Source organism: Pongo pygmaeus, chromosome 3 (genome assembly GCF_028885625.2).
Source record: "Pongo pygmaeus isolate AG05252 chromosome 3, NHGRI_mPonPyg2-v2.0_pri, whole genome shotgun sequence".
In the NCBI taxonomy this organism is placed as follows: Eukaryota; Metazoa; Chordata; class Mammalia; order Primates; family Hominidae; genus Pongo; species Pongo pygmaeus.
In genome coordinates, this window is record NC_072376.2 from 111,013,097 (window position 1) to 111,040,457 (window position 27,361).

The 27,361-nt window shown below is 43.5% G+C and overlaps 1 protein-coding gene across 5 annotated transcripts in view; it reads right to left on the reverse strand.

Annotated features, from left to right (window-relative positions):
* Positions 1–27,361, reverse strand: part of TSPAN5 (tetraspanin 5) — a 180,716-nt gene that overhangs the window by 26,707 nt on the left and 126,648 nt on the right. For all 5 annotated transcript variants that reach the window (XM_054484300.2, XM_054484302.2, XM_063664566.1 and 2 more), the window contains one exon: positions 11,211–11,261. In XM_054484300.2, the coding sequence (XP_054340275.1) occupies positions 11,211–11,261 (51 nt within the window). The remainder of the gene's footprint in view (positions 1–11,210; positions 11,262–27,361) is intronic.

Below are 27,361 nucleotides of genomic sequence, written 5' to 3' on the forward strand. Positions count from 1 at the left end.
AGGAAGAGACCAGGGCCCTCCCTCTCTCACTCTGCCATGCCAGCACACAGCAAAAAGGCGGCTGCAAACCAAGGGCCCTCACCAGGAACTGAATCTGTCACCACCTTGATCTTGTACTTCCCAGCCTGGCGAACTGTGAGAAGGAAATGTTTGTCATTTAAGCCACCCAGTCTATAGTATTTTGTTACAGCAGCCTGAGCTAAAACAGGCTCTGATCATGGTGCTCCTAAACTCAAGTGAAAAAAAGGTGAAGTCTGGACTAGCGGCAGGTGATCCTCTATTCTAGGACCTCAAAGATATGCGACTCGTTCATTTATTGAGCAAATACTTTCATGAGGATCACCTGTGAGTTGCCAGGTATTATGTTAGTCAAGGGTATTTCTAGCAAAACATACAGTGACACCCTCAGGAGCTGAGTCTAGAGGGGAGACGGTTAAGAACAGAGTGCGCGGAGCAGAGGCACAAGCAGTGGGTGTCATGGGGGTGCATGGGGAGGGGCAGAAGGTCCTATCAGTAAGAGTGCAGACAAAGTGACAGGATCTGGCCCAGTGGGGCCTCTACGTGACAAGCGATGAGAAGAGATGAAGAGGCTGGTTGGGCGAGGCTGGGTTTGTATCTGAAGGCATTTGGAGCAGAGGAAGCTCCAGGCCATTTCTGAACTTAGAAGCCCGCTCAGGTGGCAGTCAGGTGCTGTGGAAGCAGCTAGCAGGCTCTGGGGTGATCCAGGTGAGATCTGCTGAAGGCCTGAATAAAAGCAGCACCAAAAGAACTACACTTCTCAGCAGTGACTCCAGCCAGGCACTGGGCTACCTGGACTACTTCACCCTCACCAGAAACCAGCCAGGCAGGCACTCTTACCCATGTGAGGAGACAGACACAGAGAGGAACTAACATGCCCAGGTAGCCCAGGTTAGGAAGTGACAGAGCAGGGTTCTGAGCCTGGGCCGCCTGACCCGAAAGCAGGGTTCACACCACTCCCTGTGATCTATTGCTGGAAGCTGGGGTAGCAGCGGGCAGGAGGATTCTTATTTCCAACGCAACATCATACATATGTTTCTAAAATTTTAAGAAAAATATACACAATATGTTATAACATTCTTGCCTCCGATTTCACTGACTACTATCTGAAAACCAAAGTGAGTAGGAGAAAAGACCTCCCCACCACACCCCACCTCCACCACCACCGGCAAAGGACATCTTTCTTTTGTGCGCCTCGGTGAAATCTGGCAGGGACAAAGGGGTCAGAGGAGGACTGAGAGGCAAGGTTTCTCTGGAGAAAGCAGTTGCTATGCTGTGACACCACTGCCCAGGGCCTGGGGGTGGGGTGTGGATAGCCTCTTTCTCACCCTAAACCTCAGGAGGAGTTCTAAGGGCACCTCCCGGGAGCTCTGAAGTGGTTCTCTGCACTTGACCCGCACAGCCATTAGGGCCCGACTCTGCCTAGGAAGGGCCTGTGGGCTGCCTCCTGCCCTGGCAACCCAGAGAGAGAAGGGCCAGCGGCTGCTCTGGTATCAGAAGTAGGTGAGGACAGGCACGGGCTGTTCTGGGGGGACTGACCTCACTCCCAGATGAGTATGTTCTGGAGAAAACACGGGGGCAGCACGGAAGAGGTGGCCTGAGGTCATCCTGGACGCTGTCAGACAGGGCTGCCTGCAGGCATGCAAAGAAGTCACCTCAGAGGGCAGAGCTCAGAGGTGCACTGGCTGAGGAAGGTGGCCAGGTATGAACAGGGCTGCCAGGCGGTCGCCTGGAATTGAGATGGCCACCAAGCTCAAGGAAATCACTAGGCACAGGGACTCAGCAGGGGAGCTTCACAAAGACCAGGACATGCTCCTCTTTAACTTCCACCAGGCCCAGAGGGCACAGCCCACCCCAGCTTCTACCCGAGAAGGCGATGGGCAGAGGCATCTGGGGAGGGCCAGGGGCCAGTAGGAGGATGCAGAGGGCAAGGGCCCATGTTCCCTCCCCTCCTCAGGGGCCAAGGCAGATGGGCTCGGCAGGGAGAACATGCTAATGCAAAGTTAGGTTTGGAGTTTTATTATCCAGCCCTGTCTAATCACTGGGCCTGGATCTGTGCCTCAAAGTGAGAGGAGGACTGTGATATCTGAGAGTGAACAATAAAGTCATTGAATTTTTGACCCAACTAAATTTTCATCCCTGAGAAACCCCACTGAATACAGTTTAAAGGGGGAATACATAGAGAAACATTAAATTTTCTTCCCATATACTTCATGTGTGTGTGAAACATTACTGATTAGAGCACGTCAGATACTTCCAGGTACTGACCATGAGCTGTTTGGTTTCCAGCTCTTTTTTTTTGAGATGGAGTCTCACTCTGCTGCCCAGGCTGGAGTGCAGTGGCGCGATCTGGGCTCAGGGCAAGCTCCGCCTCCCGGGTTCATACCATTTTCCTGCCTCAGCCTCCCAAGTAGCTGGGACTACAGGCGCCTGCCACCACGCCTGGCTGATTTTTTGTATTTTTAGTAGAGACGGGGTTTCACCGTGTTAGCCAGGATGGTCTCGATCTCCTGACCTCGTGATCCGCTCGCCTCGGCCTCCCAAAGTGCTGGGATTACAGGTGTGAGCCACTGCGCCCGGCCGGTTTCCAGCTCTTTAGATACAACAGAGAACTTGAGGGAATCACTGGGATAATTGAGGAAAAGAATCGCAATCTACTTTCAGTCGATAAAACCAAGTCTTCATAGAAGTATTTTCAGCATCTCAGAAATGTCTCCTTAAAGAAATTTCTTTTTTTTTCTCTCTATAATCACTCATTTATTTTGACTACATTATTCACACAAAAGTCTCAGGATAATACAATTACTGAGAGCTTTTTTGTTTTTTTTGGGGGGGGGTGTTTTTTTTTTTTTTTTTGTCTGTTTGTTTTGCCTATCTGCTCTCCATTTTCTCCCCATTTTGGTTTTTGCTTGTTGATATGGTCAATTTTAAGTCACTAATATTGCTTTATTTTTTCTATTTTTCTTTTTTTTGTTATTATTATACTTTAAATTTTAGGGTACATGTGCACAATGTGCAGGTTAGTTACATATGTATACATGTGCCATGCTGGTGTGCTGCACCCATTAACTCGCCATTTAGCATTAGGTATATCTCCTAATGCTATCCCTCCCCCCTCCCCCCACCCCACAACAGTCCCCAGAGCGTGATATTCCCCTTCCTGTGTCCATGTGTTCTCATTGTTCAATTCCCATCTATGAGTGAGAACATGCGGTGTTTGGTTTTTTGTCCTTGCGATAGTTTACTGAGAATGATGATTTCCAATTTCATCCATGTCCCTACAAAGGACATGAACTCATCATTTTTTGTGGCTGCATAGTATTCCATGGTGTACATGTGCCACATTTTCTTAATCCAGTCTATCATTGTTGGACATTTGGGTTGGTTCCAAGTCTTTGCTATTGTGAATAGTGCCACAATAAACATCCGCGTGCATGTGTCTTTATAGCAGCATGATTTATAGTCCTTTGGGTATATACCCAGTAATGGGATGGCTGGGTCAGATGGTATTTCTAGTTCTAGATCCCTGAGGAATCGCCACACTGACTTCCACAATGGTTGAACTAGTTTACAGTCCCACCAACAGTGTAAAAGTGAAGTTTCAATGCTAAGAAATCTATTTTTTTCTGCTCAAGTCATCTGAGTAACCATTTTCCTCTATTGCCTCCCTCTGGCTACAGAAACTGGCCTGTACTGCTATGACATTCCTGAATCAATGAATCTCACTGAATTTTCCTTCCCGGGCAAATAGGGAAAGGTTTTCCAAGGTGAGTCTCCTGTATAATTATGACAGGAAGAACTGGAGCGTTCTGCATTGAGGCCTAAAATCACAGACAGTGGGCTGGGAAAAACCCTCCAGGAAAAAGAATCATCATCTACAGCAAAGCCAAGGAGAAAAGCAATATGGGGACTAGAGCTCCTCTAATTCCCCCTTCTCCCTACCGGGATCAGCACTGGGCACCAGTTCTTTCCTTCCAACCACCCCTAGAGAACCCAGCCTAGTGAGTGCAATGGAATATGATGCGGGACTGGCCAGAGGACTGGAAGGGAGAGGGCCAGACTTCCAGTTTAACATCTCTGTGCCTCGGTTTCCCCACCTATGAAATAGAATGTCATTCTCTTAAAGTTAACTTGAGGGGATCTAGAAGTCAGGGAAGTGCAAATGCAACTCCTTTATAAAAAGCGGTATTTTTTTCCTGTGTAGCATTTTACAATGTGTAAAGCTCTTTTTACATGTTCTCATTGGCTTAGTCACAAACAGCTTCTGGGCATCCATTGTGTAGGAGGCACTGTGCTAGGAACTGAGAATAAAGGGCAAAGACAGGCTCCTGTCCTCAAGGAGTTTCCAGGCCAGACAAGCCAGGAGTAGGTATCCGCTCCGCTTAGTGGGCTAGGTGCTGTTATTAGGGAGGCAGGGGAAGAATGGGAACATTCAATTCACACTAAGGATCAGGGAAAGGCATTTTCCATCCTCTGAAAAGCTGAGTCCTCCCTTGCCCCAATACCTTTACTTCTAAGTGTGAGTGATCACTCTCCCTCTTGCTCCCACTTAAGAACTAAGTAATAAGCATAAGAGTTGAGCAAAATGGAAAAGGAATGGCATCCCTAATTTTTCCATGAAATGAGATAATCATATATAGATTTCCACTTTTACGACAGAAGTAATTTTTTTCTTTTCTGATATAGACAATATATGTATTTTGTTTCTAACCCCATATTATTCTCAAATCAGACTTCAGAAACCACACGTATTTACCTCCTTTTATTCTGTAAGAATCGCTAATATAGTATGCTTACTGGAGATGTGAGGCAAGTACTGACTTCTATAACTCCATGATATAGCCAGTGTTTTAAAGAATGCTGTCATTGCTCATTTGCTCATTCATTCTTTCATAAGCAATACCTCTTGAATACTTGCTATGTGCCATCTAACGTTCTAGGTACTAGAGTGTAGTAGTAAACAAAAAGTCCAGGCAATAAACTTGTTAGCGTCTAAGTGATGAGTCCCATGAGAAGGAAAAACACAAGGAAGGGGAAGAAAGGGCTAGGTCAAAGGTGACATTTGAGAAGAAACCAGGAAGTAGAAGATAGCACTGATGTGGTTTTCTGGGGAACAGCATGCCAGGCACGGGCAAGTGCAAAGGCCCTGGGGTGGTGGGGGTATGTTTGGGATGCAGGAGGAATAGCAAGTTGATAAGTAGGACCATAGGACACAGTGAGGAAGCAAACAGTATGAAAGCAAATGTCACACAGGCCATGGGCACCATATATGGCTTTGAGTGAGAAGATAAGCTCACTGGAGGGCTAGAAGCAGAGAGGTAAAAGGATCTGTCTTACATTTCTAAAGGATCACTCCAGCTGCTGCAAGGAGACAGCCCTAGGGTGAGGGTCAGGGTGCAAGAGCAGAGGCAGGGAGATAATTGGAAGGCTTCTGCACAAATGCAGGCAAGATGTGGTGGCCACTTAGACCAGGGTATAACAGTGGAGGTGGTGGAAGAAATCGGATTTTCAATATAGTTTCAAAGTAGAGCTGACGGTATTTGCTGATGGGCTGAATATGGTATGAGGAGAAAAGAAAGCAGAGTGTCAGGAATGAGCAAGTAGAAGAGTGGAGTTGTTTCTTTACTGCAATTGGGAAGAGCAGGTTGGGAGGGCATGAGAATCAGGTGTGTTGTTTTGAATGTGTTACGTTTCAGAAGCCCACTAGGCATTTCAGTGTGGATGCTGGGTAGGCTACTGGCTATGCAAGTCTAGAATTCAGATGAGGTCGGAAGCAAAAATATTAATTTGGAAGTCATCAGTGACAGATGGCGTGTAAAGCCCCAAGTCTAGATGAGATTTCTTAAGATGAGTGAAGGCTCAGACTGAGCCTTGGGCACTCCAAAATTTAGAGGTCAGGGAAATGAGGTGGAACTAGCAAACACATGTGAGAAGGCACCACATGTGAGGTATGGAAACCAGGAGAGTGTGATATCCTGAAAGCCAAGTGAGGAAAACGTTTCTCGAATTGAGGAGTGATGTATTATGCCTTAGTCCTTGCTTTGCTGATAAAGGTTCCCAAGTACCTGGATGAGAAAATGATGTGCTTCAGGACCCAGCATGGGTTCAATAAGAAAGTGCTAGGTTCAGTTAAGTGCCTAGGCCAGTTAATCAGTGAAAAAGTGAAAGATACCATTTATCTACAAAGACAAGATGCAGAAATATACTCTGATGTAACGACAAGTAGATGGATGAGAAACTCTTTGACTGATGACACCCAAGGGCACACATAAGCGAATGAGTGTCAACCCCAAAGGAAATTTCTAGTGACATGTCATTGGGCTCTGTCCTTGGCCTGCTCAACAGCATATCACTGGCTTTTATCAATGATAACTAAACTTGACTGCAGTCACAACAATCTAGGAGGCTTGTTAAAATAGAGCATCGCAGTGTCTATCCTGGACCTACTGAACCAGAATTTTCCCAGGTGGCATGGTGGGGCAAAAGGACAGTCTCCCTTAGCAGAAGGAATAGAGGGAGGAGGTTAATCAAAATGTACAGCTGAAACCAAGCTGGGCGGAATGGGGAAGATGCTAGATGGAGGCTCTGGAGTGATCTCAGCAGGTGGACAGGTGGGCTGAAATATCACTGTGTCATTGTGGAATCCTGCAACTGCCTCTGAAAATCAGCCACAGGTGAGGTGGATGGGGTAACCAGTTGGGCTGCAACCAACTTGGGACTCTCAGTGAGCTGCAGACACCGTGATCTACAGTGGATTCCAAGCTAGACTGATGAGGGGAGAAAGGACGCAATCCAGCCACACTCTCTACAGCCCCTAAAGCTTCCTCTCCATGGTGCAGAAAACACACCAGAGCCGGGCCAGATGAGCACCAACAAAATGGACAAGGGGCTCCAGCCTACATCCTGTGAGGACCACCTAGAGAGAAGCAGATGTTTAGCCTGGAAACTCAGAAGAAACCAGGCCCTCACCCTGACATACCTCCCGGGTTAACATGTGGAAAGACTTATTCTCTGGGATCCAACAGGGTAGATCCAGAATCAGTGAGTGAAAACTAGTGGGACATGATTCTAATTTGGTGGAATGAAGGTCTTTCCAACAGGAAGGGCAACCTAAAGAGACAGAAATGGTGAGCACTTTGCTGTGGGAACCATTAAACATATATACACCCCTAAGTAGCATTTATTGCAATGTATTATTTTAGGTATATGCACATACCCTTCCTACAACTGGATAAACTTCATGAGGACTGAAACTAGGTCACTTCATCCACATTTCCCTAGAATTCAGCACAAGCCCTGCCCATGCTATGTGCTCAATAAATGTTATCTGAATGAATGAGTTGACTATCACTGGATGTTGTCAAGAGTGTTGTGGAGGTGATTCGTGTCACATAATTGTTAATGTTCCTTCCAAACAGCAGATCCTATGATCTCTGAACAATTGCACATAAATCGGCTTCCCCTGGAGACAGTCATCCTTTGCATCTTTACAGTTGATTTAAAACTCAGACAAAATGAATTCTTTAAATTATTATGTCTAATGTTGAACTGCAATATTAGCCCTAGGTTTAAAACTCAGACTGATATTAAGTATGGGGTAATCATTTTTGCTTTCAATGCTTCTGTATGTCACATGAATATGTTGAAAGTCCTATCTGCTAAGAAAATGTGTTTCTTCCAGTGGAAATCTCATTCTTCCAGCTATGATCCGGTTTGGGGATTTACCCTCCAGGCCTCTTATAAGTAGATGTCGCCACATCTGGGTCTGGGGGATGTACTGATTCATGCGCTGATGGTGTCAGCTCAGCAGGTGCTGTGTTCACCACACTGTCTACCAGGCTGGGGTTCACCTTGAAAACTCACTCCAGCAGAGGCCTGGCCCAACTCAGAAATTAACCCAAAGGGCTTTGAGAGAGCAGTCTCTGCAGTTACCAAGGAGATCAAAACACTTCACATCCTTCTCAAGAGACCACAAAACAAACCCAATTCTCTGGTCCATGGATTGGAGCCTGAAACTCTCCTAAAATTTGAGGCCACTTTCAAAACTACCTTTGTGCTCTTGCCCCATATTAAGAGTGGACAGCTTATGATCATGTGTCCAGGGGAGGGAGCCATGTCTCCAGTGGGCATCTGCCTTAGAGCAGACACTGTGCTGAGGGAGGTCTCATTTAACCTTCACAACAATCCTATAAGGTGAGAATAGTATACCTACTGCCAAACAAGGAAACGGCATCTCAGAGAAGTTAACTCAGTTGGCCAACATGACACAGATGAGATGTGTGTATTCCACACATGTCAAATACTGGAGGAGCCAGTATTTGAACTCAGGTCTGTTTACCCCTGTCTTAGTCGGCTGTATAACACTGATCATAAACTGGGTGACTTAAACAACAAACATCTACTTCTCATAGTTCCGGATGCTGGGAAGTCCGTGATCAAGGTGCCAGCAGATTCGGTGTCCAGTGAGGGCTTTCTTCCTGGCTATGTCCTTACCTGGCAGACAGAGAAATGATCTCTCTTGTCTCTTCTGTTATCAGAAGGGCATTAATAATCCTATTCATGATGGCTCTGCCCTCATGACCTAATTACTTCCCCGCCGAAGCTTCACCTCCAAATATCATTACATTGGGGATGAGGGCCTCAGCAGACGAATTCGGCAGGGCGGGGAGACACAAATATTCAGTCCATAGCAAAGCCACAAAGCTGCGCTCTTTCCCTACCCAGCAACCAGAGTGATCTTAAAACAAAAGTCATATTAGACTTTTCAAAATGCTCCAGTGGCTTCCTCTTGTACCTAGAATATATCCAAACTTCTTGCAGGACTCCGCCCAGTCTGGCCTCTGCCTGGCAACACAACCCACCTCTTCTTGTCCTTGCTCTCTCCCTTCTAGGCCTACTGGCCTTCTTGTTGTTCCCTGGAGTCACCAAAGTCCCTGCCTCAGGGCCACTGCACCTGCTATTCCCTCTTCCTAGAATGCTCTTCCCCCGTACCGTGCAGATCCTTCTTCCTTCATCCAGGTCTCTGCTCCCATGCCACCTCCTTAGAGAGGCTGTTGGCAACTACTTCATCTAAAAGAGACTCCAGGACTCCTTTTCCCACCACTCTCTAACTTGATGTTTCCTGCCAGAACTCACCAGTACCTGGACAAACATACTTGGGCAGTAACTGCTTCTCATTGGTGACCCACTAGAATGCAAGCTCCATGAGGCAGGGACTCTGCATCCCTCATTGTCCTATTCCCCACACTCAGGCCCCAGACACATGGCCAGCACTCACCAAACTGGGCTGGTGCATGGCTAACACCCGCTTCACCCTCTGCTGCCTCTATTTGCTCCCTGCTTATGGAGTTCTGCTACATAGAGCTGGGTGACCTTGGCCAGGTTAACTTCGGATCTCAAGAGAAATCTTCTTGATGGTAGCCCTTACAAAAAGCGAACTGCTATTTCATCCCTCCCTAAAGACCGCATCATCCCCTTGCTCTGATATTTGTATGACACTGCCAGTTTTAGAAGTTTGTGATTTTATCAGAGAAGAGACATCTGAGGCAACTGATGAAACAAAAAGATAATTATATTTCATAAAGAGAAAATTAAAAAACTTCAAAATTACCAACTGCTGTTTATTGCTAGAACAGACAATTAGTTCATTTAATGCCTTCCAGCATTTTTTCAAAGCAGATAGAAATGGACTCTTATTAAAGGAGTTATAAAAAGCTGTGTTATCTGGCATCTAACCAACTTCCCAGATTCCACAAATTTCCAAACTCACAATAGGCTTGAGGCAAAAGTTAACCATAATCCAAGACAAGACCAACTGATATTCAATGTAAAAGTTTCTAGAGATGAAATTATCTCTATTTTGGGAACTTAATTTGTCTCCCCTCATACATAATCACTGCCCTGCCTCAAAACTCCATGTAGCCTCAGTTACTCTTGTTGCTAAAAAGTAGTTTTGTTTTCCATAAAACATTTTACATTCTGTAGAAGAATTTTGTAAATAAATACAGGATGGTTCATTTGCAAAACTCAGGATTTGCTTTGAGTTCTGTTTTATATGGTCTGTCTGAACATTGTTTTAGTTGTGGAAATGCCTACTGGCCTCTGAGGGGCTTTTGTTGACTGGACCTTCCCAGTTTTTTCTCTCCTTTCTTAATGCACTTACCACTTCAAAGGAACTCTCAGCTTCAGGCCAGGGTCAGGCTAGAGGGTGAAATACCTACGGGATCAAAGAATGGTCTTCTGGGAAATTTTAAGCTAGATTTTAGTTTATGGCAACTTTTAACCAGTCTATACGTCCCCTTGTCCTTACATGGGAGATAATAAAGCTTTTGTATATAGCCAGATACAAGGATAGATAAAATGCTGCTGGTGATTTCACTTGCAAAGAAGGAAGGAAAAAAGCTGGGGGTGGTGGTGTTTGTATTCATTGTTGAATTCCACTGGTGGCCTCAGTAGGGGAAGCTGTAGAGAAAAATTAGAAGGTGCGATGGGAAGGAGAGGTGTGGACACAGGCGGTGTCTGCATGAGTGTGTTGCTTAGAGCAGAAAGTGCCCAGAACATTGTATCTTCACTGTCACATAGATTACTCTGTATTTCCAGATTTTCCTTTTATTATACTGTATTTGGTCATAAAATGAATATTTCTTAATACTTGCCACCAGCAGCCAAACATCCCCATTGTTTACATTAATGATGAGTATATTTGATACTTAAACATGAAGTTATATCCCACTTCTTTCAATCCACATGCTAATAGTTTATCACATAACACACTAAAAAAAATCGTTTTTATCTTCAGTTTATCTTCCAAAGGGATGAAGAAAAAAAGCAGAAGAGAAAAAAGGCTACAGGTGGTTTAGTGATATTTATAATCATTACTGGAATTCTTGTGCCTGAGTGAGAAAATATCCCATAGGAACATCGATCTTTGGCTAACTGATCAAATTCCAAGGTATATTCTCTGTTGAACACTTGTATTGTTACTTCAGTAATTATTCTGATGCAGTCATCAATTTAGGCACAATTCCTAAAGTGTCTTTGAGAATATGACATTAATCTTCCACCGACACTTTTTCTCGTTAAAGAGCCATGTTTATACTCTGTGGTTGTCAAAGAGAAAGGGGGATAATACATAATATGATGTGCAGCCTTTAACAACCACGATGTGTGCATTGTCATGATATTCAACTTACTTTTTCATTCCATGCCCACAGTCCAATTCCAAGAAATGTTATTCCCAAAAACTGAAAAAGAAAGAAAGCAGTGTAAATATAAGGGAAAATGCCACTAATATAAAGAAGAAACTTTTCAATCAATTATTTCGTCACTTTACCTGGCTGGGAAATAGCTTTTCCTAAAGTGTGAGCACTTATCTTTACCAGGAAAATAAATACCATAATCCCCCTACTTAAAATTTTTACAGCATTAAGAAGGGCTGGAGACACACAGTTGGTTAGAAGTCATTCAGATTATGAAGAATAATAATTAGGTAGAATCCTGAGTACAATGAAATTATCAATAACATTTAATACGCTGCCTTTTAGGGTAGGGGAGGAAACAGATTCCCCATGGATCTGAGGCCTGTGGTCACTAGAAAATGGATAAGCAGAGGCATTAACTTAGAGGAACTGGGATCTTCTCTTCAGTATTGAGCCACTACAAATGGGCCAGGTCAGCGAGGGGCATGTAGAGCCTTGGATGTCCCTCTTTGATCATGCCTTCAAAAGGTAACAAGAATCTTATCAATGTAACCCAAAGAAAATTCCTAAGTTCTGTTTTCAGAAACTTCGATTGTGTAAATTTTAGTTCAGAAGACCTCCCACCACCCTTCTTGGTTTCAACTCAGTTCCACAACTTCATGCATACACAGAGTATACAACACATGGGACTGAGTTACGCATTCAGCCCTAAGGCAGAGGCACATCTCATACATACCCACGAATCTCACCGTTCTGTCAATTAGCTGTGTTGAGGACTGGGGGATTGCCAGGACAGAAACAGGTGATAACCAGGAGGGCTTTCCATTTTACTGTTTTTCTTTTCTTTTCTTTTCTTTTTTTTTTTTTTTGAGATGGGGTTTTACTCTGTCACACAGGCTGGAGTGCAGTGGCTCAATCACAGTTTACTGCAGCGTCAGCTACCCAGGCTTAAGTGATCCTCCTGCCTCAGCCTTCCAAGTAGCTGGGACCATAGGCACATGCCACCATGCCTGGTTAATTTTTCAACTACTTGTAGAGACAAGGTCTCACTATATTGCCCAGGCTAGTCTCACACTCCTGGGCTCAAGCAATCCTACCGCCTCGGCCTCTCAAAATGCTGGGATTATAGGTGTGAGCCACCACTCCTGGCCTAGGGCTTTCCATTTTAATTAATTCTCACTGTATTCCATCTGCTATAAGATACATATATTTTCCCCACATTTGAGCACATCTGAAATTGGGATGTATCTTGAAATCCATGGTATCTCATAATTTGTTTTCCCCCCTTGATATAGAAAACAATGGAGTGTTTTGTAACTGGGGTGACACAGACTTGATGACACATTGTACAGAGCTGTCCACCCACTAAAAATTCAATGATCAAGACTGTGTGTAATTGGCCATGAGAAGATATGCTTCATCTTTATTATCAATAGCAACTCTCAATTTCCTTTCCAAACACTGAAAAGAGACAAGAAGTTTCAGTGTGATGGCAGCACACCATTTATTTTACTAACATCTTGATTAAGTTAATGTGGGGAAAGTGGTCCACTGAGAGGGGTATGCAGAGAAAAAAATGAGTGAGAGTGGTTATTTTTTTACAGTTCCAGGGAAATCTGAGACCTGCCCACTGGGCGAGGGCTTCACCGTTCTCAGCAGGGAGTTCCTGATACTTTGTAAGCAATCACTAATAAATCCAAACAGGACTTGGACAGATGGCAGGAGCAGAAAGAAAAGGGGACTGACAAAATACAATTAGCTACTCCGAAAACATAGTGGTGTTTTTAAAAGCAGACTTTCCCGAAGCTCTCGACACTCATCTGACATTGAAGCAAGACAACATGCAATACATTCTGAGCCCTATACAGAAAAGCATGTCCTTGATTTGGCAAGAACTGAAGACCCCTTTCTTCCTACCCCTTGCTCTTATAGGGGACTCCTTGGAAAGTGTTCAGAAAGATTTCTCGTTTCACTATCCCAACTGAAAAACCGTGCTCAGCCCTGGTCAGAGAGCTATTTCATTTCACATTTCAGATCCAAAACAAGTGAATCCCCAAATGACTCAAAGGTACTTAGGACTCTGTAGCACAAAAATAAAACAATTCAGCATGTTACTCTCATATTTATAGGTGCTGAGCAAAAGAGAACGACCACTGACAAGTGAGTGTACAGGCTCCCATGAGACCTAGGAAGCACAGAAGCACAGAGTTAAGGCTTTGACTTCAACACATTGAAATCAAACACAACCCAGTGAAATGGCTGACTTTCCAATGCTGAAGCTCCTCATGGACAAATGTTTGGTTATTTTCCCTGATGCAGTATTCACTGTCCCTCCTGCTGCTGATGGGGTGGACATGTTCCTGCTGAAGGCCTCTGCCTGATCGCTAAGATTTGTTTTTATTACTTTCCAGGCCTTGTGCTTAGTGCTTTGTGTGCAATGTCTCTTTTAAGCTTCACAACAATTTTACTCTGCAATAGGCGCTATTATTATCCCCTTTTTAGGAAAGAGGAAAATGAGGCTTAGAGAGTTTAAATAACTTGCTCAGAGGCACATAACTTCTAAGTAGAGGAGCAGAGACTTGAACAAGAGAAATACATGTTCTTACCAGTCCTGATAAATTCCCCTTCGCCCCCATGATATAAAAAGTTGAGGCATTCAGGCTGGAATTACATGGTAATGATCAGCATATCATATATTCCTCCCCCAGCAAGCAAAGGGGTGTGGAAAAGGTAAAGAGAGACAAAAACCTTGCCTTCACATAAGAATTGGCTGTGGAACAGAAATTCCCCACTTTGGTGTTCACAATGGAGTTAAGCAGAAGAACAGAGAAATTCAATGATGGGTCCACATTCTCCTTTTTAAATAAAGTTTTCGTCTCTCCTCTTGGCACTTTGAGACAACTTTTTTCATTCACGAGCCATATAAATAGCTTAGAAACCAATGGTTTTCCATAAAGAGGAGAGAGAAAAAAAGCAGGGATTTAAAGAAGACTCACAGACAATTTCCTTTATAATCTTGTTCCATATTTCCTGCTTTGACTGTGACTTTCCAAACAAGGGTTTAAGAACTGGGAAAGAACACAATTTGAAGTTAAGGGAAACACTCAGTACCTAAGCAGGCAAGTGGTGCAAGCCCGGGCCTCAACTTGATACATACCTTCAGTGCTACATCACTAGCAAACGTCCTCCCAATTATTCTCAGACCATATGTTTTGTTTTAAAATCAAGTTGTTCCAGTTCCCAATAATTAAACAGAGAAGAGCCAAAAAAACTGAGACAGGCATGCAATACTTGAGGCACATTCAGTTTTCCCTTCCCACCTCCCAAAGAAAAGACGACCATAAACCACCAAACTGACCTCATTCTGAAACCCAGGGAGGCCCACTTGCAGGAAATAGCTGAGAACTCTTAAAGTCAACCCTTTATTCTTTTGCAATAGAAAAAAATATATCTGAGGCATCTTCCCACATGGCAATATATGCAAATGTGCAGTACAAATGTTTGTCAACCCAAATTTTGATGTTTTAAAATAAATAACAATAATTTTGCCAGCATTTGTTGAACGCTAAGTATGGCTAAACTACAGCCACGTGTTGCTTAATAAAGGGAATACGTTCTGAGAAATGTGTAGTCATGCAAACATCATAGTGTACTTACACAAGCCTAGGTGGTATAGCCTATGATGCACCTAGGCTATATGGTATAGCCTATTGCTCCTAGGCTACAAACCTGTGCAGCATGTCACTGTACTGAATACTGTAGGCAACTGCAATACAATGGTAAGTATCTGGCATCCAAACATATCTAAACATAGAAAAGGCATAGTAGAAACACAGTATAATAATCTTATGGGACCATCATTGTACATGCAGTTGGTTGTTAACTGAAACATCATTATGTGGCACATGACTACTGTTTCAAACTGAGCTGTGCTGATAAGTGTAAAGTGCAGGCTGAATTTTGCAAACTTACTACGAATAAAAAGAATGTAAAATATCTCATTAATATTTATTATTGATTACATCTTGACATGATAACATTTTGGATATACTGGGTCAAAGATTCAAATTAATTTCATTTCACTTTTTAAAGATAGCTATGGAAAACGTAAACTACATAGGTGGTTTGCATTATATTTTTATAGAATAATGTTGGTACAAAGTATCCCACAACAATATCCCAGGCACTAGATATTGTTTTAATCCCCATTTTATAGATAAGGAAACCCAGGCTTAGAAATTTTAAGGCCAGGCGTGGGGGTTCACGCCTGTAATCCCAGCACTTTGGGAGGCCAAAGTGGGTGGATCATGAGGTCAAGAGATCGAGACCATCCTGGCCAACATGGTGAAACCCCGTCTCTACTAAAAATATAAAAATTAGCTGGATGTGGTGGTGCACGCCTGTAGTCCCAGCTACTTGGGAGGCTGAGGCAGGAGAATCGCTTGAACCTGGGAGGCGGAGGATGCAGTGAGCCGAGATCATGCCACTGCACTACAGCCTGACGAAAGAGCAAGACTCCGTCTCAAAGAAAAAAGAAAAAAAAAGAAATTTTAAGTATTTCTCCCAAGATCATAAAGGTGCCTGAGCTACATTGCTCAGAAAATCTGAATCCTTAGCCTAAGACCAAAACTATTATACTTTCCTAATATGCACAGAATGTTTGTCCACAGAGCAAGCTCAGGGATGGAGAACTGTAATGAAACTCATGCCCTAAGTCTCTAAATTACTCTTTTAATTTCTAGGCATCAAAGGTATGTTTTCCCACCTGGGAGTGAGAACGGCCCTCAGGCAGGCTGATGGAAGCCTTCAGGCATAGCAGAAGGAGAGCCGGCAGAGCTGACCCTTGGGAACAGCTGGAGAGGAAAATGGCCCCAGCATGTGATGAGGGTGATTAGTTACCTCTGGAGGGACACATCTGCCCCACTTTTCTCTGAATTCTACAAAAGGAAGATCCTTTTCTCCCTAGCTGGTGGTTTTCATCCTTGCTGAACCTCCAACATTTTGAAATTGGTACAGTGCCTTATTCTAACTGGTATAAAAACGGATACTTCAAGAAGCCATTCATCCATTCATTTATAATCTGCAACAAATATTCTTGAGTTCCTATTTTGTACTAGACGCTACTTTTCTCTTGGGATAAATGAAGGTAAGAAAACAGAAACAGTTCCTGCCTCCAATGAGCATACAGTCCAGTAAGAGAGAGAGAGAGTCATCAAATAAAGAGTAAAACGTTAAATCATTCCTGATGGTGCTACAAAGGAGAAACAAGTAAGGCCAAAGAAACTATAACAGGGGGATTTGACCTGGAGGGGCATCTGAAGGTTTCCCTGAGTGAGAAATGCATACATGGAGTCCAAAGGACGAGAAGGAGTTCATGAGCAAAGAAAGGAGGAAGAGTGTTTCAGGCAGAGCAGAGAATGTACAAAGTCCCAGTGGAGAGAGAAGCATGACAGGTAAACAGGTCTAAAAGGCAATTGGTGTGGCTGGTGCACAGAGAATGTGGGAAGTGGGGAAGGTATGGCAGGTTTGCAATTAGAGACACGAGCATGGATCAGCCCATGCAGGCCTTGTAGCCCACCTTAAGGAACCCAGTCATTCTCCTATAAGTGCCAGGAAGCCATATAAAGGCCAGCTATGAGTGGTGAGCAGGGGTGGGGTAGGCAGGCAGATCTTTGCAGATCTGGGCTTTGGAAAAATGAGGATCTGGGCTGCAGAAAAGAATAGAGTCTGAGTGCATCTACAGTGATCAAAAGGAGATGACTTCGGTAATACAGGCAAGATCTGATCATGTCCTGGGCTGAAACACGATGAAACGGACGGAATTGAGAGCTACTGAGAAGTAAAACTGACATTTTCAGTGGGGGTGGGAGGAAGGGGAAGGAAAAGGAAGTGTTAAGGATAATGCTTACATTTCTGGCATCTTCTACACAGACTATGGCTCTTCAAAATTCCAAAGACTTACATCCTCTCTGACAGAAGTTATTCTCAGGTGCCAATTTCATAATTAGCTTGATCTAGTGGCACTTCTGAAGGACAATTTTCTTTTCTGTGTATTTTGGCTGCTATCTGAATTCTCTTTGAAATAAATTTCAGTTTGTATACTTTAAAAAAAATTATTTAAAAATCTACATATATTTCTACCACCCCTGCTACTTTTATTCATAAAAAGCAAATAGATAGATAGATAGATAGATATTATACATCAAGTTCCTAGACAATTCTTAAATTGACACGTTCAATCCTCTTTGCTTAAAAACATAGCAATTACATCAATGGCATCTGCCCAGGATCCTGTGAACAGACTCAAAATAGCAGCACACAAGGTAAATATGATAGAGGAAAATAAAGATCAAGTCAATCTTCTCACCTAAATTGAAGTCGCAAAAATATCATCCTAAATAACAATGAATGGAAAAAAACCCAACATTTTGATGAAGTCTTTAAGAAAATGTTAATCTCTGCCTGAATAAACAGGAGAAATGCATTTAAAAATTTGGCACAGAAGGGAGGAAAGGGGAGAAGTGCCATTAGGAAAGGTGTATTTTCCTGAAGCTGCAGCACCTGTACTTTCTACTATATATTTTCTGACACTTTAGTCTGAACAACACTCCAGTTTTAGCAGGGTCCACACAAATGTGCTAAATACTTATAATAACAAAATAAATGTCTTTATAGAGGAGGGACTTATTTCAGGAATAAAAAAGCCTCTGGGCATAATTCTGGCCATGTCAAAGGAGTAACCGTGGGCTGGTGGAAAATTCAATATGCAGAAAGTCAATCCCAGTTTTCCCACTGGGTCCCTGTGTCCCAGTTTGTACATTCAAACTCTCCGGAGTCCTCATGGTAAGATGGCGTGACTGATAAAACTCAAACTGTAAACAGGACATGTCCCATCCAGGCCAGGGTCACCATCTCTCACGTCACTTCATCCTGATGGCCTCCTTTCAGTGTGGCCCGAGTGCACTCTGCCTGCTGAACCCTGACTCCAGTGCTACGCAGTTTCATGATCTTGGGAAAGGGTCTTCATTCATTTGGCAAATATTTATTGAGCATCTACCACGAGCAAGGAGATCATCTAGGGGCTTTGGATAAACTGGGAAACAAAACAAAGTGACTGGTCTTATGGGGTTGACATTCTAGTTGAAGTGTGCAGGAAGAGAAAGGCAATATAAAGAAACATAAGTGAGTAGATGCAGGAATTTTTTAAAATGGGAAGTGCTGTGGAAAGAGATCAGTGTCAGGGGCTTGTCATGTGGCAGAAGACAGAGGAGGCACTGCAATATGAAAGTAGAGCAAACAAGACAGGTCTTCACTAAGAAAGTGACATATAAGCAAAAACACAAAAGAGGTGAAGGAGTGAATGGCAGGTGTCGGGGGAACAGCATTCCAGGGAAAGTCTGGATCCACAGCCACCAAGTGGCTGCTAAGGCACAGCACAGAGGATAATAGGAGCCAGGCTGTGTCGGGCTTTGCAGCCTGTGGTGAGGACTCTGGTTTCTCCTGAGACAAAGAATCACTGGAGGGTTTCTTGACTTCCTAGAGCTCTGGTGTCCTTACCTGTCACATGGAGATAAGAAAGGCACCTCAGAACTGCACAAAGCAATTGTGTGTATTGATGTGACCACGTGAGCACTGAGTGCTTGGCAAGTGTTGTCATTAATATCAGTTCCTGCCCCCTTCCTGACACATTTCTCAACCTGCTCCTCCATCCCTGCCATCTACAACTGGTCAAAATGAAATGCAGCTTCACGTCCTGCCCCCTCCAAATACAAGAAAATATACTAGTTCACAGTGATCAGAGGCTCTGTCTCTCTCTCCCTCTCCTGAACTTCTGTATCACTTGCTGCATGTGCCCTTATTTGACATTTACACACATACACACCCAAACACAGAGGATTATGGAGGAGTGATGTGACCTGGGATCAGATAACAGGGATCAGTGATGGGGCCTGTGCTAACCAGAGAGCATGTGCTCATAGGAAGTGGCAGCATCCGGCCTCCCATTTATCCTGTCTCCTCAATTTCAGCTTGAGGGTCCTTCCAGGAAAAATGTATACAGTATCCCATGCATTTAAAAGAAACTAACACACTCCAGTCAGATACTCATATGGTACTTAATTTCACATCTTTTCCATTTCTTTTCTTAGCAACCTAGTTCATGAATTCTGGGTGACTAGCCCCAGAACTTTTAAATCCACTAATTTTGATTAATTTAATTTCTGCATTAAAGAAGTTTCTCTCCATCAGGGCTTCTAGATGCATCTTTCCTCTCCCTAACCTTATTGCTCCTGGTTTTTGCATGATAGCCTGTGTGAATGGGTTTGGTTTCATTGTACCTATTTTTTACAGAATCCTTTCAGAAGAATGTGGGATACAAATGATAACCAATATTAATCGAGTTAGCTCCTCCATCTACATCCCCCTTGCTGAAAACTGGCCCTGACCCAACGGGGGCTCCTGTAGGCATATTTGTGGAGGATGGGCCTTCTCCCACTCTCTAGACAGATGAGTCACTAGGGTCAGACATATGACTCAGGAAGAGCTGTTCCACTGAATACCAGGCTGGGCCAGAGTCTCCCATTTCCCAAGAGTCTGGTATTGGACAAAGTGATTTTTGTCAGCCTCAGTCTCCCTTATGCTAGAATAGACTGGGGGATATTATGTAGATATAGAAAGTAGAAAAGAGACCCAAAGTAGCTTATGTTCCTGACTGCTTCCGGCTTCTTATCCCGGGACCTGCGGTTGCACTCCATATGCTGGGTTCCATGCAATCCCCTGGGCTCCTATTTTAAGTAAGCGCCTCTCATCTTGGCTAAAGCTACTTAGGGAGCATTCTGTTACAGGCAGCCAAAAGCATCCTGCTATGGTTCGGACACGGTTTGTCTGCCCTCACCAAAATGCACATTGAAATTTGATCCCCAATGTGGTGGCGTCAGAAGGTGGGGCTTAGTGGGAGGTGTTTGGGTCATGGGGGCAGAGCTCTCATGAATGGCTTACAGCTGTTCTAGAGGTAACTGAACACTTGTATTAACAGTAGTGAGTTCTTGCTCTCCTGAGACTGGATTAGTTCTCTGGGAATGAATTATTCCCCACAAGAGCTGGTTGACATTAAGTGAGGTTCCTTCTCCTGTCTCATCCGTCTGTGCATGTGTCTGTCTCCCCTTTGTGCATCTCACCATGTTATGATGTAGCACGGAAGCCCTTGCCAGAAACCAGGGCCATGCCCCTGAACTTCCCAGCCTGCAGAACCAAGAACTAGGTAAATGTCTCTTCTTTATAAATCACCCAGTCTCAGGTATTCTATTGTAGCAACACCACAAAACAGATTAAGACTGGTCCTAAGACATAAATAAGAGACCAGATTAATTGCTTTCATGCTTTAATCCTGTGACAAGCTTACAGTGAGCTACAAGACACGCAAAACAGGCATGAGACTGATGGTGCTCAGAGACTAATCATGCTCTGGCAGAGGGAGATTTCTTTCCAAATAACTGAATGGAGATACCAGTTGTTCTGAACTACTGGGCAAGATGTTGTTACTTGCTGCGTGAGGAATATATAATGCAGCCACACATCCACCTGCAGGAAAGAGCTGCCCGCTGCTTGCTTGTTGAACTATGGAAGCAGAATGATATGGCTAAAATCCATAGAATGGTTCCTGAAAAACACCACACAGCAGAGCCTGGGAAAGGAGTGAGGCAGGGGAGGAGGTCTATTTGGAGGCATCCAAGCATTTTTGGAACTGTGTTCTCTGTTTTCCCAGAGGATGAAAGGGCTCTTTGCCTTTGAACTTGCACTACACCAGGAGAAGGCCAGGGCACCCCTTGAAGAAATGTCTACAATCCAGGGACAGTCTTGTTTGGAAACTCCTTTGTTAGGGTTTGGAGCTTGACATTTTGGCAAGAACTAGTCATCTTAGATGGGGAGGGGAGAGAAGGGAGGGCTGTGCAAGCAATCAAACTGATACTCTTCTTGGAAATTACCCAGGCAATGCAGGCACGTAAAAGGGAAAGTGAGGGATGAGCCATCCTCTTTTGGATGGAAACATGGAGGCTGCAAGTTTACAGCCCACTAATCTTTGCTTGTCTCAGTAAAAGAAAGGCTTGCACTATTCCATCTGTAACTCCCTGATTAGATAAATCCAAGGCTGAAAAACATACCAGAGAAATGTTCTGAAGCCTGAGAAGGACTGAGGAATAACTCAAGCACTTCAAATCAGAGGCATGAGAAGTAAGTTATCTATAGACAAACATCAGCCTTTGTAGGAATAAACTGCTATTTGCATTAGAGAGCTGAGTTATAAGCTCTCTCTAATGGTAGCTTCGAAAGTTTAATACTGTCAGATGCACACTGTTTTTATGTTGAAACATCTTGACTTTTTTTTTTTTAACTTCTCCTAGGCTCAAGTGATCCTCCCCACTTTAGCCTCCAAAAGTGCTGGGATTACAGGCGTGAGCCACACCACACTCAGCCTATCCTGACATTTAAAAACAAGGTATGATAAAGGTTAATGCAAATAAAAACCAAAGTAGAATTATTGTTTAAGGTAAAAGTAGGATTATATCATTCCATTTATTTAATGAATATCTTCAGTATATACCAGCCACCATGCTAGGTGGCAGGGATAGAAGGGTGAAAAAGAAAATAGATGATATCTTTTCTTAAAGAGCTAATGGTCTGGTGGGAGTGGATGGGAGATACATAAATAACATGACAACTCAATTACAGAAATGGAGCATTCCCAGAGATGCACATGCGTTGCCACAGAAACTATGAGATCACTGCAGGGGTCACAGGAAGCTTCCTAGGAAGTGATACTTGAACTGTATTTTAAAGAGAAGGTGATAGAAAGACTATCTCCTGTAGAGGCAACAGCTTATCCAAAAGGATCAAAGCCTGAAACAGCATGTCCCTTCAGGAACCTGCAAGTGGTTCCAGGGCTGGAGCAGAGAGAGCCAGACAAGGCACTAGGCAGGCTATGGTCCCCGCACCAGTGGTAGCACCAGGGAACTTGTCAGAAATGCAAATTCTGAGGCAGCTCCAGACCTACTACATCAGAAACTCTGGGGGCAGGGCCCAGCAAGTTCGGTCTTCTTAACAAGCCCTGCAGGTAATTGTGACATGTGCTGAAGTTTGAGAACCTCTGGGCTAGAAGGGCTAAGGCCTGATCAGCATAGCTGTACGTGTTATGGGTACCAAGGGACCAGCAAGCTATGGGAAGCCAACCAAGGATTTTAAGCAAAACAAGTTATCAGATTTGCATTTCAGAAACATCTTTCCAGCACAGTACAAAGAATGAATTGAAGAGAGATGAGACTGCAGGTAGCAAGACAAATTGGGAGGCTACTAATTTGGTGAGAATGACATCAGCTGAAAAAGGAAGAAGCAGCCGCAGCAAGATGGAGACAGCAGATGAAAAGGCAGAGACTCTATGGACTCAGTGGCAGGAAGCAGCAGGGCGCAAGGTTAAAACTATGGGCTTTTAGGTCCAGGTGCAATGGCTCAGCCTGTAGTCCCAGCACTTTGGGAGGCCAATGTGGGAGGATTGCTTGAGTCCAGGAGTTTGAGACCAGCCTGGGCAACACAGTGAATATAAAAAATACATATGAAAATAAAATTAAAAAGATTAGCCGGGTGTGGTGGTAGGTGTCTGTGGTCACAGCTACTTGGGAGGCTGAAGTGGGAGGATAGCTTGAGCCCAGGAGTTCAAGGTTACATTGAGGTATGATCACGTCACTGCATTCTAGCCTGAGTGAGACAGTGAGTCTGTTAGAAAGGAAAGGAAAGGAAAAACAAGAGGAAAGGCAAGGAAAAAAAATGAATGGATGAAGGGGAATGTCCTGGGAGGTGAAGAAAAGAGTGCAGTCTAAGAAAACGTCCCAGTTTTTAGCTTAAACAACTTGGCAGGCTTTTGGTGTCATTTACAAAGTCAGGAATACTAGAAGTGGAGAATATTTTGAGAGAAATATCAGTTTTAGATTTCAGTTTTAGGCGTTATTACCAAGACAGATGTCAGACACTGATGTGGAAAGATCCTGACTCTTGCACAAGGAAATCTGGGGGCTGGACAGCAGTTGGCTCTAGAGTCAAACTTAGCTTAGCATTCAGGTTCCACCACTTACTGGCTGTGTGAGCTTAGACAAGTAATTTAACTTTTCAGTCCTCTATTTCTTCCTCTACAAAACACAGAGACAAGTGGAATCTATCTCGTGGGGTCATTGGGAAGACTAAATGAGATAACGCATGTGTTCAAATAATATGCTTAAAGTGTGTGGCACATGAAAATGTACCTGGCACATGCCTGGCTCAATAAATGATTGTGGTTATCATTAAGGCCACATATAGTCTGGAGGAAAGAGGATCAAGGCATCGTCTTAGAGAGCATGAAGATGTATGAGGCAGTGTACAGAGGGAGCCAAAAGGGGAGATTCAGAAGAATTAGATAAAAGGGCAGCAGGAAACCAAGAAAGAGGTGCCACCAAAGCCCACAGAGCAATTACACATTAAGTAGAGGAAGGGGCCAGCTCTACTAAGCAAAGGGGTGGCAACAGTGGAGACTGTTTGTGTTCCGTTAAGTGGAAATTAAAATATAGAGCAACAAGAAAACATTAAAAAAGTAACTTCCCTTAACTCAAATGAGTCCAGCATGACCACCAGACACTGCGCGTGGTGTGGCTGGGTAAGATGAGTTGGGAGGCATGGAAACTGCCAAAAAGGAACTCAGGACTGGCCTGGGGGCACCTCTGTAATATCTGGAAATATCTGTTATCTTATGTAGGAGACAAAAGGGAGGCAGAGTTACACAATGTGTTCCAAAGACCATCAGACGCGGAGTCAGGAGCCCCCAGGTGTAGTGGCGAGCTGCAGAGTAACTGTGTGTGAGCTTGGTCAAGTCACTGAATGATAGTCTCCTCAAGTGTAAATGGGTAATAACACCTGCTGCAATGTCATAAGACTGTGATTGTCAAACACAGGGAAGACATATAGAAAAGAATATGTTGCATAGATACAGGATAAATTAAAATACCACCTTTTATCCATTTGTTAAAATAACAGCGATATAATGCTGCAGTTACGGCTGTGTCATCTGGCACCTGCACTGCCTTTAGAAGGCAGCACAGATTAGCCATTCGTGGAATCGGTACTTTTCTGGTGACTATTTCCAGAATAGTTTGTGTGGGAAGACAATTCTCATATCTATACATTTTTGGGGGGCGGGGTGGGGGGGGATAGAGTCTTGCTCTGTTGCCCAGGCTGGAGTGCAGTGGCGCAATCTCGGCTCACTGCAACCTCCACCTCCCTGGTTCAAGCAATTCTCCTGCCTCAGCCTCCTGAGTAGCTGGGATTACAGGTGCATGCCACCACGCCTGGCTAATTTTTGTATTTTTAGTAGAGATGGGGTTTCACCATCTTGGTCAGGCTGGTCTTGAACTCCTGACTTTGTGATCCACCCGCCTTGGCTTCCCAAAGCACTGAGATTACAGGTGTGAGCCATCTTATCAGCAAGGCACTGACATTACAAGTGAGTCCTTCATTGCTATCTTTTCAAGAAAATTTGAACAGCAGATAGATAGCCTTGAAAGATTCAGTGTTTCTTTATAGAGCAAGGGTCAGGGAGGTTTACTGCCCATTATAAAAGATCGGAGTTCTCTAAGTTCAGGGATCCTCTCCTAGAATACACCTCACTATGTAACACCTGGCCTCTCTGTACCACCCTATAAGAATTAGGGGTCAGGGAAAGTGTACAAAAATATTGATCCTCTGGTTCCTGGCATTGCTGTGATTAATAAAGTCCTATGTCTCTGCCCCAGCAGTGTGATGCCTTCTGCCAGGATTTGTGACACTGTGGCAGGATAACTTGTTTGCTGGCATGCAGGGTGAAATCTCAGACCCTTCACAGTCCTTGACACTCAGTGTTATTGTTCCACAGAAGAGTTTGGTGTCTTAGATTGTTCTCCAGCTCCCTGGCTTGCTTTGGCTTGCCCTGTGGGATGTCAGCGCCATCAGAGCTGAGGAGGCTGCTGAGATATTAATAGCTATTTTTAAAACACTTACCACAAATGCTCTCTCTATGCCTATATATCTGTGTGTGTTTTTGAATTTTATTTTGTTTTTGTGGGTTCTGCTTTTTTTTTATTTGTTTGTTTCACTGATGAAATCTTTCTTTTCTAAGAAATATAGGACATTTATACATTTACAGAGGGGAAAAGTGACTGTTATTAAACAGATGTCTGTGCTACAGTCAATGTATCATTCTTTCACTTTAAAGTGTTCTAATTTAACTGTAAATATTAAAAGTTCCTAAGAAATAACTGCATGTTTCAGGTACATTTTAGTAAACATCTTGCCTTTGAAATAACTGAAATACCAGGAGAATGTAACTTCAAAGCTTCAGACATTCTACAGAATGAGCTGAATGGTGTTTCCTACACTTACACGCTCCCGTGGCCTGTGTGCCCAACCCCCACATTAGGCAAATCCACTACAGAAAACTATACTCAGAGTACACTGACTTCTTGTTAGAATTCGGAAAGCTTCTTTAAAATGAAACCTGATTGATAACATTAGCAACAAAGTCATCCAAGAAGTCATCTCTGAGAACCTCAAGTCCACACTGAAACAGGAACTGAATTTTCTCCTGGTGGGCCTTTTGAAATAAATGCTCCATCTTAAAAATGCCAGGACCCTTCTTAATAGCTATCACAGAAGTTATACCTCTGATCAAATCAACCATTTACAAAAAGAATGATGACAGGTGCCTTCACTTCAAGCTCTGTTTTCATATTTCCATACCCATATTTAAAATCCTCTTAATAGTTGCACTGAACTGACGTCATCTTTCTGATGCTTTATAAATTCAATCAAAACCTAAAAAATCTTGAGAGATGAATGCAGGATGCATGGGGCATAATCAGGAGATCCCAATCCATTGATTATCATGTGAAAGAAGGCACAGAGGCAATTAGTCCTTTGTTGTGGATGACAAATAAGCTCCACATAAAATGTTCTATACACTGAGGCATCTTTGATCCGTCTTACTGGCTCAGTGACTCACAAAGGAGGAAGGAGGGGGGATGTCTGAAAACAAAAGGGCAGCCTGACGACACCATTTAGTTATTTATTCTGTATGTTCAGCTCAGTTTTTCCTCTTTCCAACTTTTCATGACACTATAAAAAGAAATGGAATGGATTCCTTTCAACCAAGAACATCAGCACTGCATACTAAGAAGTAAAGTACTGGCTTAATACAGAGCCCACAGAAGCCACCGAATATCAACCTCTCTCCTTAGTTAGGTATTTTTAACAAGGAAAATGGGTTTTGACAAATCATTCTTTTATATGTTCTTTTATATAAGACTTTATTGCACAGACTCTTGGAAATTAATTTACATATAAGACAAACTATTCACAGCTTCAGGAGAGAAGGCTGGGTTCTCAACAAGCACTGCCTTGGAAATTATCCATGTGTGTGCACTCTGGAATTTTCCTTTTCTGTTAGAATTGTTTGGAAGAGTCTCCTGATGAACAACAGCATGAGGGATGTGAATAAACTTCCCTTATTTCCTTTGGTTTAAAGACATCCATAACTTTTTGTTCTCTGAATAAAAGTGGCATGACATTAAAGTGATTTGAAGATATAAAAGCACGTGCTAGAGATCAACAAGCTTCCAAAATGATTTATTAATTCAGGTGAATATTAAAAAATCAACATGGAAATAAAAATTATGTGTTTTTTTTGAGACGGAGTCTCCGTCTGTCGCCCAGGCTGGAGTGCAGAGGCGTGCGCTCGGCTCACTGCAACCTCTGCCTCCCGGGTTCAAGCAATTCTTTTGCCTCAGCTTCTTGAATAGCTGGGATTACAGGTGTGCACCACCACGCCTGGCTAATTTTTGTATTTTTTAGTAGAGACAAGGTTTCGCCATGTTGGCCAGGCTGGTCTTGAACTCCTGGCCTCAAGTGATCCACCTGCCTCGGCCTCCCAAAGTGCTGGGATTACAGGCATAAGCCACTGTGCCCGGCCTTTATCTTTAAAAATTAAGAGGACTGCTAATTTCCTGAAGTTAAAACAGAAAGTATAAAGGGAACATACAAATTATAAATAGTGACACAGCCAAATGAGCCTGACCTCTGATGACAAACTTTGG